The 17,508-nt window shown below is 31.9% G+C and overlaps 1 protein-coding gene across 1 annotated transcript; it reads left to right on the top strand.

Moving 5' to 3' along the window:
* Positions 1-8,714: 8,714 nt before the first annotated feature.
* Positions 8,715-16,642, top strand: LOC134283605 (scavenger receptor class F member 1-like). Its single transcript, XM_062766111.1, has 4 exons — positions 8,715-8,865; positions 10,638-10,850; positions 14,581-14,823; positions 16,158-16,642. Exons 1-4 carry the CDS (start codon positions 8,808-8,810, stop codon positions 16,640-16,642), a joined length of 999 nt encoding a protein of 332 aa, XP_062622095.1. The 5' UTR covers positions 8,715-8,807.
* The last annotated feature ends 866 nt before the right edge of the window (positions 16,643-17,508 follow it).

The raw sequence follows: 17,508 nt of genomic DNA, 5'->3' as shown, positions 1-17,508 counted from the left end.
GTGCACCGCGCATTAACATTTGAACAATTTCAGCTTTTTCTCTGCAACTGCTCAACCAATTTCAACCAATTTTGGCACAAAAAATCTGTGGGTGAAAGGGAACATTTTTTGAATTTCCCGGTCCCTGTCCCCTGGGGCCTGAGGGGTGGGACCAAAACCACTAAGATTAATGCCATGTTTAAAAATCTTCTTCTGTACTCCTGGTTATCAAGAAGTCAACGTGTATTCAGCATTGTAATCAGCATTAAGTCCTCTAATAAAATTGTGAATTCCATGGCTTTTAGTTTAAAACACGAACTGAATTCAATGGTAGGAAATTTGTTACATGATACTCAGGTGACATATAAGACCCATGGGCCTCTTGTTTTTAATTTGTACTGGTTATTGAATTTTCATAAGAAGATATTTACACTATCTTCTTTCTAGGCAATTTAAACTTAATTTAACTGCTTGGAATTAAACCAAATTATTTGTTTTAAACCTCCATATAAAGTATTGATAGGTGATCTTGAAGTGGTAAAAACAAACGTATCAAGAACAAGGAATTCAAGAAGACAAAGATATGAATGGAGACCTTATCGATTCAGGCAATACAGCTTAGAAGTATCAAATTCCTCTCATACAGAACAATGGAAAGTATGTTACAAAGATAACACTCCCGATTCCCGCATACCATCAGACATACAAAATATTACATGTGAAAGAACAGCCAGATACCTCAGAATTATAACAAACTATGACGCTCCTGAAGATGACACATTCTCTGAAAGTGGACCTATACTCGAAATTTGTGAAATTCAAATTTATGGTGAGTTTTTTTTTTCGTTATGAAAATAAAGTTTTCTAAAATGCAGGGGGGGGGGAGGGGTTTACATTAGAATATTTCAAAATCACAAATTGAAGGACAAAATACCTGAACGTTTTGACTTTTTAAAAATTTGTTCATATCCAAGATTGTTTAAACTAAAAAAACATATCTCAAATATTTAGTATCTAGCTGACTGCCTTCATTAAGCCTTATAAATACTCCTAAGACCATTACACCGTAATTCAAGATTGGAATTTTGATAACCCACAAAACCTGACTGTTCTTACGTGCTAAAATTGGTGTTTATCATGTCTCTTTTAAAGGATAAATCATCAATACATTTGTTAAAATATAACTACATGTATCATACCGGTATTTCCTCATCAGATTATAGATATAGACAGTTCAATCTAAGAAAAAAATTTTAAATAAAAGTTACTTAGTTGTCTACATTTGTGGCTTTCTTTTTAGGGAGGGTTGAGGTACATGTATTTTTTTTATGTGATACGTCTAAAAACAGACAGCCAAATATTTGGCCATGTATCTTTTTTCCATTGAAGGAAACAATGAGGCATCAAAGAACATAAAAATCACAGACGTTCACTCTGTTCTATACGGTGTGGTTACATTTCTCATCTTAAGTATATTTGTCAACATATTTTTCATTGCGTGGTAAGATTTTTATCAATCTAATTATCAATAAAGTAGATAAAATAAATCAGATGGCTTATTTAAGAAAAAATATTGAAAAAGTATCTTTCTTATTTGTGAATTCTTTATTGTTACAGGAAAGTGAGAGAAAAATTGTATATAAGACGAGACTCAACGAAAGAACACGGTCCGTACAATTCAATAAGAGATGCAAACAGAGATGTTTATGATAGAATAGAAGACATCGCCAACTATCAAGAACTTGGACAATTAAGCCAACCCTCACAGTATGAAGAACTCAAAAAATGAAAATCCTTACACGTTTAAAATGTGTGTTTCTGAAAATACTACCAAGAGACGATTGCTGGCGAGACATACTTGAGGTTACTTTAAATCTAAGGAGATATATATAAAGTCTATATTTACTCGATATGGTTAGCCTTACTTTTTTTCGCTTTTATGTCCTTTTACATCAACATTATTTTCACAATTTTTGTTTTAATCATCTTTGTTCAAAATATGAATCAAATAGCAAGCAATAACACGTAACTGCATTAATGCTTTAATAATATTTATGATAATTTTAAAAATATGACCTTCAGTATTATAGCAAATCAATAACACATTGTACATTTTGAAAAGATGTTATTCTCTTTCTTTTAATTGCATGGCACATTATTCTATTATCATTGTTCATTTTTAGAAATTAGGTAACACTTGAAAATACTAAATTTTAATAAGTTTTAATGATATACGAGACAATTTGTTATATGACGGTTATAGAAGAAAAACTACAACATATAAATTAGAGAGAGAACAAAAGAGAGAGAGAGAGACAGAGAGAATTTGTATCAGATAAAAGAAAAATTAATATAGAAAAGAGATAGAGTAGGTTACTTTGTTTTATGTTTAAATTTTGTTACTTTATTAGACGAAAGAATATTTGTTTAAATTTTACATCATTAAAATGATAACAAGTAAACTAAGTGACTTTTGACGTTTCATATATCATCTTATCACCTACATTGTACGTTCCCTTTCGCTACATGTAGAATTGTTCACAATGTTTTGTGAACAGTTTATTTCAGATTGTGGACGATATGTTCGTAGTTATACTTCAAAATGAAAAAAAATATATATGGGATCACTGTATAATTAGTGGAGTATACCAGGGACATCAACGATAGAAGGAAAAATGGATAATTCGTCCGTTTTGAAAATTATCTTACGTTTCAATCTATGGTGCTGATTCGATATGCTGGAGCATGCATTTAGGTGTAGTGTGCACAATTTCTTAACTTATTGACAAAAAGTTGATAAAACATAGTTTAAATATCAGCCTCGTTTCAAGTCATCGTAAGTTCTATGGTCGATACAATGACCTTGACAGCAAATACAGTTTATCATTAAGTAAATGCTGGCTGCCGTTTTCCATACTAATTTTTAGACGATGATTTACACACTGAATTGTCGATGCTGGTATGGTGGGTTGGCAGGTTGTGTTCCCTCCTCCATGGCACGTTATCCCACCTTTCATGTTTAGAGTTTCGTGTTTGCTTTGCTCCAAAATTTGTTTTGTTTATTGGAATTTAGAGCTTGAATACTGTTTGTTATCTCCATCTATCTCATTTATATGTTTAATACCGGCTTTCTAAAACAAAAATTTAAAAAATAAGTAAAAAAAAAAAAAAAGAAGAAAAGACGATTGACAGTTGAACAATAATTTAACAGAGCACGTTTGAATGGAAGATCCAATAAATGTAGTAAATTAATTCAACAGACATGACAATTATACCCGCATAAAAATACAGAAAAAAATACGTATGCACAAGTAAATAATGTAAAAAAAAAATAAATATTGACTTTAACGTTACTTATTTTTAAATTTGATTTTTAGCTCTTCTGAGCCAAAGGCTCAAAGAGCTAATGCTATGGCCATTTGTGCGGTGTGCGTAACCTTTTTAGAATATGGACCATAACTCTAGATTCCCTTGGCCAATCAGTACAAATTTGTCACAGGGTATCCTTGGCCCAAGGTCTACCATTTTTACTAAAATAAGGGTTGGGACCCTTAAACAAGGGGAGATAATCAGGAAAACAAACCAAAAGTACTGGTTGCTAAAAAATCTTCTTCTCCATAACCACCAGGCAGATTTTCACCAAACTTACATACAAGGATCAGGATCAGAAGATTAAAATTTGCACGGGGAATTACCCTGGGGCAAAGGGCGTGCTCTCAAGGTCACTTCAAAGTTGACCTAAATTTACAATTAATAAAAATGTGTATATTTTGCTTACTATAAGGACAAGGATCATCAATTCTTGTAAGTTAATTGATCTTATGACTTCACATCATGTTAACTCAAAAGTAGGTCACAGTGTGGGCATTTGTTTTCAAATTGATTTGAAGGCATATTTTGCACACTTTAAGACCTATGATCATCAAACTTTGTTAGTTGATGCATCTTGGGTCCTCCAACAATGTCAACTTAAAAGTAGGTCACCGTGACCTACTTTTTGAACTTCATGACTTCTCCTTTTAAAAAAATTAAATCCCATTTTTCAGACACTGGGAGCTTTAGAATCATCAAATCTTGTACTTTGATGCATCTAGGGACCTTAAAACATATTTATGAAAAAGTAGGTCACTGTGACCTACTTTTTGAATTTTGCCGACATTTGTTTTCAAATTGTTTAAAATGCATATTTTGATTACCTTCAAACCTACGACAATTAAACTTGGTCAGTAGATGCATCTTGGGTCTTTGAAAAATGTCGACCAAAATGTAGGTCACGATGACCTGCTTTCGACATTTTATGGATATATTTAAGTATCTTAGGTATTTATTGGCTTAGAATCATCAAACTTTGTGAGTATATGCATATTTGGTTTTCGGAAAGTGACGACCAAAAAGTAGGACACCGTGACCTACTTTTGACATTTTATGGCTTTATTTTAGTATCTCCAGCACTTATTGACTTAGAATCATCAAACTTTGTGAGTTGATGCATCTTGGGTTTTCGGAGAGTGACGACCAAAAAGTAGGTCATGGTGACCTATTTTTCACATTGTGTGGCTATAATTAACTATCTCTGGTACTTATTGACCTAAAATCATCATACTTTGTCAGTTGATGCATCTTGGGTTTTCAGAGATTGTCGACCAAAAAGTAGGTCACAGTGACCTACTTTTGACATTTTATGGCTATTTTTAAGTATCTCGGGCACTTATTGGCTAAGAATCGTCAAACTTTATCAGTTGAGGCATCTTACGGTTTCATTGAATGTCCAACAAGAAGTAGGTCACGGTGACCTACTTCTGCATATCTCAGGTACTTATTGGCTTAGAATCAGCAAATTTTGTCAGTTAAGGCATCTTGGGTTTTTGGATATCGTCGACCAAATAGTAGGTCACCGTGACCTACTTTTGACATTTGATGGCTATATTTAATTATCTCTGGTACTAATTGGCTTAGAATCGTCAAACTTTGTCAGATGATGCATCTTGGGTTTTCATAGAATGTTGACCAAAAAGTAGGTCATGGTGACCTACTCTTGAATATCTCAGGTACTTATTTAATAAGAATCATCAGTCTTTGTCAATTAATGCATCTTGAGTCCTCAGAAAATTTCAATCAAAAGGTAGGTCACTGTGACCAACTTATGGTATTTTATAATTATATTATAATATCTTCAGTCTTAACTGGCTAAATATTATCAAACTTCGTAAGTTGATGCATTTTGGGTCTTATGATACTAATAGAGTTGGAGGCTTCTAATATAAGTGATAGATTGTACAATTTATCAGAAGAGCGTTCAAGGTCCTTGGGCCTCTTGTTTTTTTCAATTTTGCATTTCTCCAAAGAAGTTGGTTCACTTTATGCATAAAATGGCCCTGTAGATATACCAATTGATTGATTAACACTTGATTTTTCATTTGAAGCATCAAAATAAAATAGAGACTTCGTGGTTTCATATCCTATCAAAAATTTTCTCCTTAACGTCCTGGTCTGGCTTTATGTAATTGCAATGTTCTTGAAATTTTAGGTAAACAGGTACAATTGAGTACATTCAGTGGAGAAAAATAATATAAGCGCACTCTCTGATCTAAAAAATAAAACATGTCTTTTAATCCTCAGAAACAATTTTATCATTTTCTAGTTACATATTTTAGATCAGAGGTTGCGCTCTATATTAAATATCGAAAAAAATCATTAAAATTAGCCGATTTTGAAGACTTTTTCAGAATACGAGGAAATTGACGCATTTTGTGACTTCATAATGCATTGACTAGCCAGAAAATTACGTCATTTTTGATAGATACGCAATCACAAAAGATCTAAGTGATATTCAATGCATTTTTAACAAAAACTATGTAGTTTCAATTGCTCTGAAATTCACAGGGCCAAATAAGGCAAAAAGTGAACCTTGTTCTTTAATTGGTATTTTAATTGAATTTAGAATAAATATATAAGGGGTTATCAGACAGTTCGTGAACAAGTGACAAAAATAAAATCGATACATTTTTAAACATTTTATAAGCATAAAATTTTCTACCAATTTGATAAACTATACATAATAACTTAATGAATTGTTGAAGTTTTTGTAAGTAATGGAATGTCCAGGCGGTGCAGCCTCAAAGATGAGATTTTTCTACCTGAGTATAACTAAAGAAAACCTTTTAATGGTATTTGCATTTGTTATCCAAAAACTATATTTCATTTATTCACGTGGTATGGCACAATTTTTCCGTATTCTGTAGGGTCTATATTTTTTTCTGAAATATCCAAACAATTACAGAGATTTTCTTCATAGCTTTTCAGCAGATTTTTTCTTGGTCTCTATTTAAAAATATTCTACATTATGTTTAAATTCTTCAATTAACTTGGATTCTATAATGCTAATTACACTATATTCAATTAAGACCCTATGACTAAATTCCATACCGAAAACATTTAGTAAGGAATTATGTTTTTGGCGGAAGGTTCTTTATAGATGAAAAAGATCAAATTTTCCTCTTTTAAAGTATTTAGTATTGTTAGTTTTGATTCCTATTTTTATATGCCGGTTGCAAACAGAGTAATTTTGTGAAGTGAAATGTTCCTTGCTTGTCCTAATTATAAATTATGTTAAAAAAAGTCACTGTCATGAGTTCTATCATCATATTTGGTGAATATATACAAATATGAAAGTCCTTTAAACTTTTTTTTTTAGAAATATTTCAAATTTACATCTGAGACCTAAACATTTTAATTAATATTTCTGAATATATAAAATTATTTTAACTACTCTGCTTAAGGTAATCCGATCCTCAACTTTATAAAATAAGCAGTTAAGAAATCAAAAAAATTAATGAAAGTATCTCTGAATCCACAGTTATGTAAATTTATCTGCTGTATTTCTTTTTAAGTTAAAGATGAAACTTTATCATACTATATATGGAAAATTGTCAATTCTCCAATATTTTTGCAGAAAAAGCGAATTGGAATATCAGCAATATATTTTCCAACTGAAAATTGATCAAAAATATATTTTAGGTTAAAAATGATTTTTTTTTATCCAGCTTTCTGAGATATTGTTATGACTTTTATACATATTTGGTGTTTTTTGTCGTCTATTTCTGTCATATATTCTATAATACATTGTGTAAAACGCTTTTGCTATCATTGCAAGACACCACAAATAATTTTTAATTCCATATCATGCTAATAAGCATTGGTATCTAAGGCTGGATTCAAGGAAATATTATTTCTCTTAAACTGTATTTCATTTTTTTTTCCCTTTAATGGGGTACATGTACACATGTCAACTTTTATAAGACCTTTTCCAAGACTTTCAAAAACCTTGAATCATTTTCATTTTTAAGCTTCATTTTGATGCATTTCAAATTAAATATCTATTTTTGGAGTTATCCTTCCTGGCTGAGGAACAGATATCCTTAAATTTAGAAAAAATGTCACTACTTTCAAATGATTTTATTGCTTTTCGAATTTTTTACACCAGAAAAATATTTTTTTTTGAGTGCAGAAATGTAAAATACTTGACTTTGCAAAGTAATTTGAATCTTTATGTGCATTTTTGTTGTCATAATTTTTATCTTACTATAAAAAGATGATAAAAGACTGTTTTTGAACATAAATTTCATTTGAATAGAACATATTTTAAATATATTGAATTATGTGTTAGATGTAATTACGAAATGAAATACAGATTTTATTCTTCTACATGTTCTAGCTTATAGCTTCTGTTTGTTATGATTCCTATTTGTTATTATTCTTGTTCGTTATGATCATTGACTGTTAGTTACATGTACGAGAATTGACGGTTTCCTTCTACCCTAGTCAACAACTGTATGGTGTTCTTTTTAATAGCTTAAAGGAATATACACACAGATTTGACGTTAATATTTTTGGTTTAATTTTACAACTTATATATTGTAATAGAATTTCACACGAAAATAAATTAAAAATCTTATTTCATCTTAAAGTTATCGAAACTTCAAATTTTTGAATGGGTTTGATTGACACATCCTTGAATTTCCACAAATTTTAATTTAATTAATTTTTAATACTCAGGAAAAGTGGCAATCTTTTTGTTGAGCTGAATTTTGGTATGCGAGTGTATTTTGCAGAGAATTTACAGATTAAGTTATATATTAAATATTTACCATGTCGACCATAGGATTTGAGTGCCACACAAACCCGATCTCAAAACATTATTTAAAAAATTGAAAATGCCATAATTCTGTTAAAAATCAATGAAGCGAAACGATATTCTAATGTGATCTGTAACTCTGCAAGATACACTCACATACCAAAATTCAGCTCAATGTCTGCAAGCGTTTAGAAAAAAAAGTTCGGAAAATCAAGTAGGACAGACTCGCAGACAGACATTGGGACAGCTAGAAGGACGGATGGACAGACGCAGAGGAAACCTAAAGTCCCCTTTGGTTTCACAAGTAGGGACTAATAATAAAGCAAGCTAATTTATATTGTTTTATCGATCGTGATAAAAACCTTGTGCACCATATTTAAGACATAATTTAAAAAGTAAAACGCACAGTTTTGATCGAGGAAGTTTATGATATTTACAAGAGAAAAAAAAAATGTTTGGTAAGGAAAGGAAAGTAGCGAATGTTATATGAAAATTAAAGATCTCCTCTTCATTGAGACACCGCTTTAAAGTGTCTTTAACCTGTCACGTGATTTATATATGCTTAAAATTAAGCGTTATTTTATAAATCTAAAATTGCGAATATCCGTTAGAAGTAACTTTCACATGATTTTTTTTATAACATGATTATTTATTATTTTGTTTAATAGATTCCCAAATTACATTCCCCATCAAAATGGCTACATTCTTGGGGATATGGAATTTATTGTTACTTGGAGTTATTCATTGTTACGGTATTTATAATATAATTTTACTTTTATTATTTTTCTATGAATCGTACACATGTATTTAGATCTTTCATTGTTGTTTGCCCATATCTGTGAGGATACGACTGATTTTTTTTTTTTTTTTTTTTTTTGCAAAAATTAATATTTAAAATACAATGAAACTCAAACATGTGCTTAAGCTGAGATGAATATAACGATTAAAAAGTGTTTATTGTTGTTTAAGGTTGTTGATATTAGAATTAAATTATCCTAATACTAATAAGAGATTCATTCATTGCAATCAGATATTGTGCTCATAGATGGTTTTGTTTGTTGTTTTACATCCCTCTCGAGAATTTTTCTCTCATATGAAACACCACTACTTGCCGGTGGAGAGCTGCAAATGTTGTACTGTTCTCGACACATAGGTGAGCAGTGAAGGATCAGTTTCATTCCAGCACTTACTGCGATACGGGACCTCGGTATATATTGTTTCATGCGAAGGACCAGTGTCCACGTCCCAAAATAGGATTCCAACCCCCGACGTAAGGATCAACTCCTTACTTCATGACTCTAGAGCAGACTCTCTAATCACTGCTCCACGAGGGCGACTTGCTCAAAGTCTTCTCTGATCATTTTTTATAACTTGCAAAATTGATATATATTAATAAATAGATTTCAAATTAATGCATTTGTATAATTGTATAATAAAAAATTATCTAACTGAAAAAGTGCATAAATTACAACATTCAAAGTGTTGGACAATTTTTATCTTTATCTGATTCGTGCAATCACAAAATTTTAATGCTTATTTAAGTGTTGAGAACTATTGACATACGGCGGCCATTACATTTAAGCAGTGCACAAGTCACTCAAATATGATCACCGCTGAAAGGAAATTATGAATCATTTGATTTCAATTTTCGTCAAGAGCTAGGTGGGATTTTAAATTCAAAATATATTTGCTACAAAGGGTTGCTACCACGAGAAAGAAAAAATCTAAACTGATTATGAATTTGTATATAGTGCCTATCGTCCTTGATAACTTTACTTAATATGTAAAACAATGAGCAAAATATATTCATTCATTTAAAACTTTCAATTGAGAATATGTGATGGATGGATGAGATTGAGATGTAGGTGTGATCGTTTTGCTTCCTACCTTTTTAAGGGAATTACGCCTTTTTTATCAACTTTATTTTCCGCACTTTTTCCTGACACTCGTAGCTATTGAGCTTATGTTTGATATGTGAGTGTATCTGGATGAGTTACAGATGAAGTTTGCATTATGTTTCGCTTCAATTCTTTTTTCACGGAAGTAGGCCATTCCAAGTTTTTTTCTCTGTTTAGCGTCCACCCAATTACCAAAATCTAGCTACCTATTCGCAAAAAACACACAAGTAAAAAAAAATAAAACACTTATTTTATAAAAATAAGAATGAGGTAATTCAAAAGATACGATTTCATTTATCTATTTTGCATAAAGAAAGTTTTTTTTCAGCAAAACCAAGGTTTTAAATACTGAAACTTCCAATAATGAAATATTATACAACTATTTAGAGATATTGCTGGAAATCACAAATTTTGACCTGAATAATTAATTTTTGGACTCCTGATTCGGTTCGTTTTTTCTGACACTGGATGTCAAAAACCAAGGCGCACGCAGACGCTAAACATAGAAAAAACTTGGAATGGCCTAATATAGCACTTTAAATTTTTAATGGTAACCAGATTACACTTGCTAATATAAAACGTTAAGAATGCTAATTCAATGAAAATGTATACATATTAATACACAGATAACATTTGTGAACGCTCTAGCTGCAAGGCCACACTGAGTTCTGTTAGTAAGAATTTATCTGCAGACAAAGTAATTGACGGAAACACCGAACAAGATTACAACAGCTGTTCACATACTGTAGTAAATGGAGCGCCGGAGGCATGGGTTATGGTGGACTTAAGAAAAGAATATAAACTGCAAAATGTAGTCATCTACTATAGAAATGAGAGAGGTAAATGACATGATATTATTGTAAAATATAATTAACGAATTTTCATTGGGTTATGAGATTTAGTGCATTATGATAAACTTTTTAAATTCTCTCGATATGGAAAAAAGATGCATATTGGCATCGGAGTCTGAATGTGACAAAATACAGTAGTGTGACATGAATGAGTTCGCAAAATTGCTGCCGTTGTAAATGTAAATAAAAAAATTGCAAAATTTTTAAAGGTGTTTTTAAATCAAAAGAAGTAAATTTTCTTACTTTAAAGGCCCAGTATTTGGCAATCTGTCCTCTGGATCGTAGCAAAGTGCTTATTCTCCTCGGAAGACTGTAATAAAGACTTCTAATGTAATGAACCGGGAGGCTACTCCAAATGTCAGACACGATGCGTTTTAGGTCATCACTGTTTTTGATTTTATTTAAACGTTGATTTATCTTGTATTTTATAACTTTCCATACGTTTTCTATTATATTAATGTCAGGGCTTGTGCTGGCCACTGACGGGTAATAATACCATTCTCTGCTTTCCACTGAAGATCTCGATTCGAAACATGACAAGACGCGTTTATCGTCTTGAAATATCCATTGCCGGTTAGCAAAATGTCTCGTAATAACTAGCCATAAATTATCATCTAAAACGGAAATATATTTAGTTATATTCACATTACCATCCACTGGTACAAGTGTCCCAACTCAAAAGTACGTAATACAACCCCAAAACATCACTGATGCCTTGCATGTTGTCTCCCTGTCACCCATTATACCCAAGCAATTCGGACACATTCTCCCGTCGTATCGTCTCCAATCATAATTTTTTCTGTTGTTTCCAAGTACAATTTTTGTCTCGTCACTAAATATAACTGATGACCAGTGGTTCTCAACAGTCCAGTGTAATTTTCTGCTACAAAATGTAATCCTTTTCGCTCGGTTAACTCGAGAAATCGTAATGGTTTTGGAAATGGGATGACGTCTGTAACCATATGCTAAAACAATCTTCGACTTACTGTTCGTGAAGTTACTTGGAATCGTGTTCTTTCATTAAATCTACTCGTAAGATCCTTCAGAGTCTGTCTATTATTCCCTTTCACACTTCGAAAAAGCACCCTGTCATCCCGCGCAGTAGTTTTTCTAGCACCCCACTTCTCGGCATGTTTTCTGCATTCCCTCGCTCTCGTACCCTCTTCAAAAATTTCTGAATTGTTCGGCAATTAATTCCAGTCAAATTCTGAATTTTATAGCTTGAATTACCCGCAGAAGATAAATTAATTATGATTTCTTTCTGATCGGGTGTCATTTCTTTTCCGTGAGAAGGCATATTTCCAGGCAGACGATAAAATTGTTTGCCAAAGGGGAATAACCCAAAAATCATGAGATACTGTTAAAAGGAATAAAAATTATTTATTTCGGATAAAATTGGATCGCGAATGTGTTATTATCGACGCAGAAATGCATCACTGAAAATCGAAGCGAGACCGGAAACTGTGACGACGACACCATTTTGCGAAATCATTCATGTCATGCTACTTTATATTGAAATGTCATTTCTTTTCCGTGAGAAGGCATATTTCCAGGCAGACGATAAAATTGTTTGCCAAAGGGGAATAACCCAAAAATCATGAAATACTGTTAAAAGGAATAAAAATTATTTATTTCGGATAAAATTGGATCGCAAATGTGTTATTATCGACCCAGAAATGCATCACTGAAAATCGAAGCGAGACCGGAAACTGTGACGACGACACCATTTTGCGAAATCATTCATGTCATGCTACTTTATATTGAAATGTCCTTTCTTTTCCGTGAGAAGGCATATTTCCAGGCAGACGATAAAATTGTTTGCCAAAGGGGAATAACCCAAAAATCATGAGATACTGTTAAAAGGAATAAAAATTATTTATTTCGGATAAAATTGGATCGCGAATGTGTTATTATCGACCCAGAAATGCATCACTGAAAATCGAAGCGAGACCAGAAACTGTGACGACGACACCATTTTGCGAAATCATTCATGTCATGTTACTATATATTGAAATGGTTGTCTCCGTTCATTTTATATGTTAAGTGCAATAGGTAGATTTTTATTGCAACAATATATTCAAGTACAAGTATACCTGTTTCTGAATAATTATCTTTGTATGATAAAAATGAAGGTAACGAACAGTAATTAAACGTAAAAGTCTTTTCAGAAAAGACGAATTCGGAGCAGAGCAAACATGGAACCCTCAAACATAAGATATGGGATCAGGTGCCATGTAGGAATATACATCCCCTGTCGTTCGGTAAAATATTCCCACTGCTCTTTGGCATGACAGTGCAAATGGAGAATTTTGTAAATAATTATGAAGTATTGGCCTAGCCATTTGTATGAAAACAAGATGTGTTTGTAAAACACTGATGCCCCCGTATGGCAACATAGCAAAGATTAAGCTTTTCTAAAATGCAAATTTAATTGATTGGTACCAAAAGTAGGGCATTCTCACTGGAAAACAAATGTGAAATTTGAAAGTAAGCTAATGTTAAAGTTTTTTTAATCAGTACAAAAATCTCCAAGGTCAAGGTCAAAAGGTCAATGTAATTAGAATCAAATAAAAGGTCTTTCCACATTAAATACTAATGTAGAGCATGAAAGTCCTAGCCCTTCAGAAGTGATGGTCAACGTTCAATTTCTTAAAAAGTAGGTCAAACTTCAAGGTCAAGGTCAAAATCAAATATTGTTATCAAATGAAAGGTCTTGTCATAAGGATCAAATATGTAAAGAATGAAAGCTCTAGCCCAAAGTCTTTTAAAAGTTATGGTCAAGGTTTGCTTTTTTAAAGTAGGTCAATCTCAAAGGTCAAGGTCAAAGGTCAAGAATCTTCATAACCAATGAAGGGACTTCTCACATGAATTACAAATATGAAGTATGAAAGCCCTATCCCTTACCGTTCAAAAATTATGGCCAAGGTTAAAGTTTTTTCACACGTACGGAAATCTACAAGGTCAAGGTCAAAGGGTCAAAGTTGTTGGTATCCAGTGAAAGGTCCTTTAACAAACATTACATATGTGAAGTATAAATGTCCTGGTGTCTACTGTTCAAAGGATATGGCCAAAGTAAATTTTTTAAATTTTCATGTAAAAGTGGGTCAAACTCCAAGGTCTAGGTCGAAAGGTCAAATTTGGTGGTACCCAAAGAAAGGTCTTGTCACAATGAATACACATATGAAATATATTCAAGTACATAGCTGTTTCTAAAATAAAAAGTTATGGGCAAGGTTAAAGTTTTTGCAGAAACAGACAAACAGAGAGACAGACAGACAGACAGACAGACAGACAGACAGAGAGACATACAGACAGACACAACAAAAATATTCCCACTATGACAGTGCAAATGGAAATTTTGTTTTACGGGGGCCATTTGTAAAAAAAAAAGTCAACATTCGACTTAATGATTGGGTGTGTTTGAATATGATAGTGACAACAGTTCATTGATAAAACATCGTTGATATATATAAAGGTTTAGCTCGAAGGCCAAGAATAGACCAAGACTGCACCAAGGACACTGGAAAAGTAATGGGAAAATCTTGCAATAAACTTTGCATGTAACAGAATAAAAAAAAAATAGCATGATGACTGTCTATCAATTATTATTATGTAAATCTATGTTACCTCATTTGTTTCTCTTGATCACAAATTAATTTGCTGTAAAGGTTCAAATGAGAATGATGTGAAGAAATTTTAAAAAACCCATCTCTTACAGATTATACATGGCGACCTTACCGATTCAGGCAATACAGCTTACAAGTATCATCTGATACACTATCATGGAATGAATGCTACAAAGATAACACTCCAGATTCCCGTATACCTTCAAGCATACAGAATATTACATGTGCAAGAACAGCTAGATACATCAGGATTATAACAAACTATGACGCTCCTGAAGATGATCAATTTTCAGAAAGAGGCGCTGTGCTTGAAATATGTGAAATTCAGATTTTTGGTAAGAACGTAATTTATACTTTTTTTCTGAATATTTTAAGTTTATTTTAAGTTTATAATTATTTTACTCGAGTCATTCAAAAATACATTTTAAGGACAGATGATACAAACAAATGTTTTCTTTTAAAAAGATTTAATATCATGTCACAAGTTGAGAAATGTGGATGGTTCTAAGAATTTTTTCTCCTATGAACTGGAATATGAAATATTCAGCGATAAGCAATAAATTATCATTCCATTTTTGTGTATTTATGTATATAAATTCACATGAACCGAATTGTTCATTAGTTTCAGTATTTAAGAGCACATAAAAATATTTAACCTTCTTGCTGATGGACGGAGATGAAACAATGTACCACATTAATTATGTCAATGTACACCGTATGAAGATTCATGAACTGAGAAATATTTTAATTAATGATATTCCTACAAACAGATGCAAAATGATAATAATAATAATAATAATAATAATAATCTTGATATATTTACCTGCTTAAATAATTGTTTTAGTTATGCTTACTCAAACAGTCACAATCTAAGCAAAATAAAACTTTACATTCTTTCTTTCGTGAATTTTAATAAATCCATGTAAAGGACGTGGAAACCGGTCTTTTGGATGTTATTATTAGCTATTAGAATAGAGGTCACGTGTTCCTGATAGAAAAGACAAACCTCAAGGTCAGTGGCCAAAACTGCTGAATAAAAGTCCCACTTTTCAGCCTTTTACCGTCAACCGGTGGTGTCTGAACAAGAGAGAAAAAATAAAGGGACTTAAATCAAATTAGCAAACAAACAGCCTAATTGAGGCCCTGTTGACATTGTGATTTTGTCTCATGTTTAACTTAATGTAAGTTTTCACTAATATAGGGTCATCATCTGTTGGGGAGGGGTAGGTTGTGGATGTTATTTTTACAAAAATTTCATACAGAGAACTTTTTTTTTTTAAAAATTTTAAAAAGGCATTGTAAATTTTAATTGTAAGCAATCTAAGGTTTGATATAAGATACATTTTGTCTTTTTCTTTTAAGTCAAGGACAAAATCATAATATTCTGAATAATTTCTCTATCTGCAAAACAAGGTATTGCTCGTTTACATTTTTTTTAAAAAGTAGTTAGATCATTTTGATCTTGGAGATTTGTCTTAATCTTAATTGTCATTAACTTATACTTTTTTAAAGATATATATAATTTTTTTTTTTTATTTTTTTTTCTGATTTGTAAAGGCTTTAAAATTCTTATTCCAGTATTAACAAAGAATAAATTTACATAACGATGGTAATTTGACATAAAATCTAAGTTGAATGCAAAACGACGTACACATTTTACCTGTTACAGGATGCGATTCCAATCATTACGGATCTGACTGCTCCATGGAATGCAGTGTTAACTGTAAAAGGCAGACATGTGATAATGCCAAGGGATCCTGTACCTATGGATGTAATAGCGGGTTTTATTCAGAGAAATGTGAGAAGAGATGCAGTACATGTCTGTCAGCCTGCAACAGACAATCCGGGGAATGTGAGGGTCCCTGTCCAAATGGTATGTATGGTAATCATTGTAATATCACCTGCAGTCGAAACTGCGAAAATGGATGCAGTAAGATCGATGGTTTATGTAATTCTGGATGCATTGACGGGAAATTTGGAATTGACTGTCTACAGACTTGTGGCGGTGGGTGTAGTTCCAGATGTGACCAAGCTGACGGAAATTGCTCTTGTAAAACAGGATGGCTGGGTCAAAACTGTAATGGTAAAGACAAAATAGTTTTAGGGTTAAATATCGATTGTCTTGTTGAGAATACAATACGAAGTCTTTGTTAAAAGAACTGGGTTATGTCATTCCAATGCTTTTAACATTAAATCATGTTGCATTCATTATATCAATTACTAATGAAATAATTTGAAATAAATTGTTAGGCGTTTTCTTAAATTTATATATTTCCAATGCGTATTTATGTTTTATAATGTTGTATGGATTAATTTGATTTCTAGTAAAATATTTTGATATTGTTACTTTTTCAAATTAACAAACAACTATATGCGGTATATTGAATATACCCCCCCCCAAAAAAAAGTCAAATTTTAAAAACTTCCTGAAATGAGCTGAATTCAATGAATTGTACGAGAAATATAAATTAACAGAAAACATTATAGTTTCAAAGCAGTCCATTCACAATTTTTGTTTTTATGACGTCACAAACTAGTCCGATTTCATATCATTTTTTAGAAAGAGGAGAAAATGGAAAAAAAAATTTAACAGTTTTAGCTTTAAAATTTATAGAGCGCAAATTTGTTTTTGCAAAGAAGGCTGGCAAGGTCAAAACTGTAACGGTAAATCTTGATATGAAAACTTAAACATCTTCAAAACATTTCTAAATAAAATTAAATGAGCTTTTAGGAAAGTTGTTCTTTTGACAATGAAAGTCCAGCCAAATCTCTTAATGACCGACTAATTTGCATAGTTTTCTTTAACACAGAATGTAGTCAAACACATAATGGACAAGAATGTGACAAGCAATGTAGTCCAACCTGTTTAAATGGACCAAATTTCAACAGTCTTAGCTTTAAAATTTATAGAGCGCAAGTTTGTTCAGGAACAATATTGACATATTTCAATGATATTATCATTCTACACATTATATCAAAATATGCTCCTGAACACACATGTGCTTGGTGGGTTTACCCAA

Source organism: Saccostrea cucullata, unplaced genomic scaffold, assembly GCF_032062105.1.
Source record: "Saccostrea cucullata isolate Sc308-1 unplaced genomic scaffold, CSIRO_AGI_Scuc_v1 ctg5094, whole genome shotgun sequence".
In the NCBI taxonomy this organism is placed as follows: domain Eukaryota; kingdom Metazoa; phylum Mollusca; class Bivalvia; order Ostreida; family Ostreidae; genus Saccostrea; species Saccostrea cuccullata.
The sequence above is the reverse complement of the archived record's forward strand: the minus strand, read 5'-3'. Positions and strand labels throughout refer to the sequence as shown.

What these genes read in the sequence shown, in the direction of transcription:
- LOC134283605 (XM_062766111.1), top strand. Translation starts at nt 8,808, where the DNA reads ATGGCTACATTCTTGGGGATATGGAATTTATTGTTACTTGGAGTTATT. An exon ending in CTACTATAGAAATGAGAGAG is followed by an intron (nt 10,851 to 14,580) that starts GTAAATGACATG and finishes CATCTCTTACAG; the next exon opens with ATTATACATGGCGACCTTAC. An exon ending in ATGTGAAATTCAGATTTTTG is followed by an intron (nt 14,824 to 16,157) that starts GTAAGAACGTAA and finishes TACCTGTTACAG; the next exon opens with GATGCGATTCCAATCATTAC.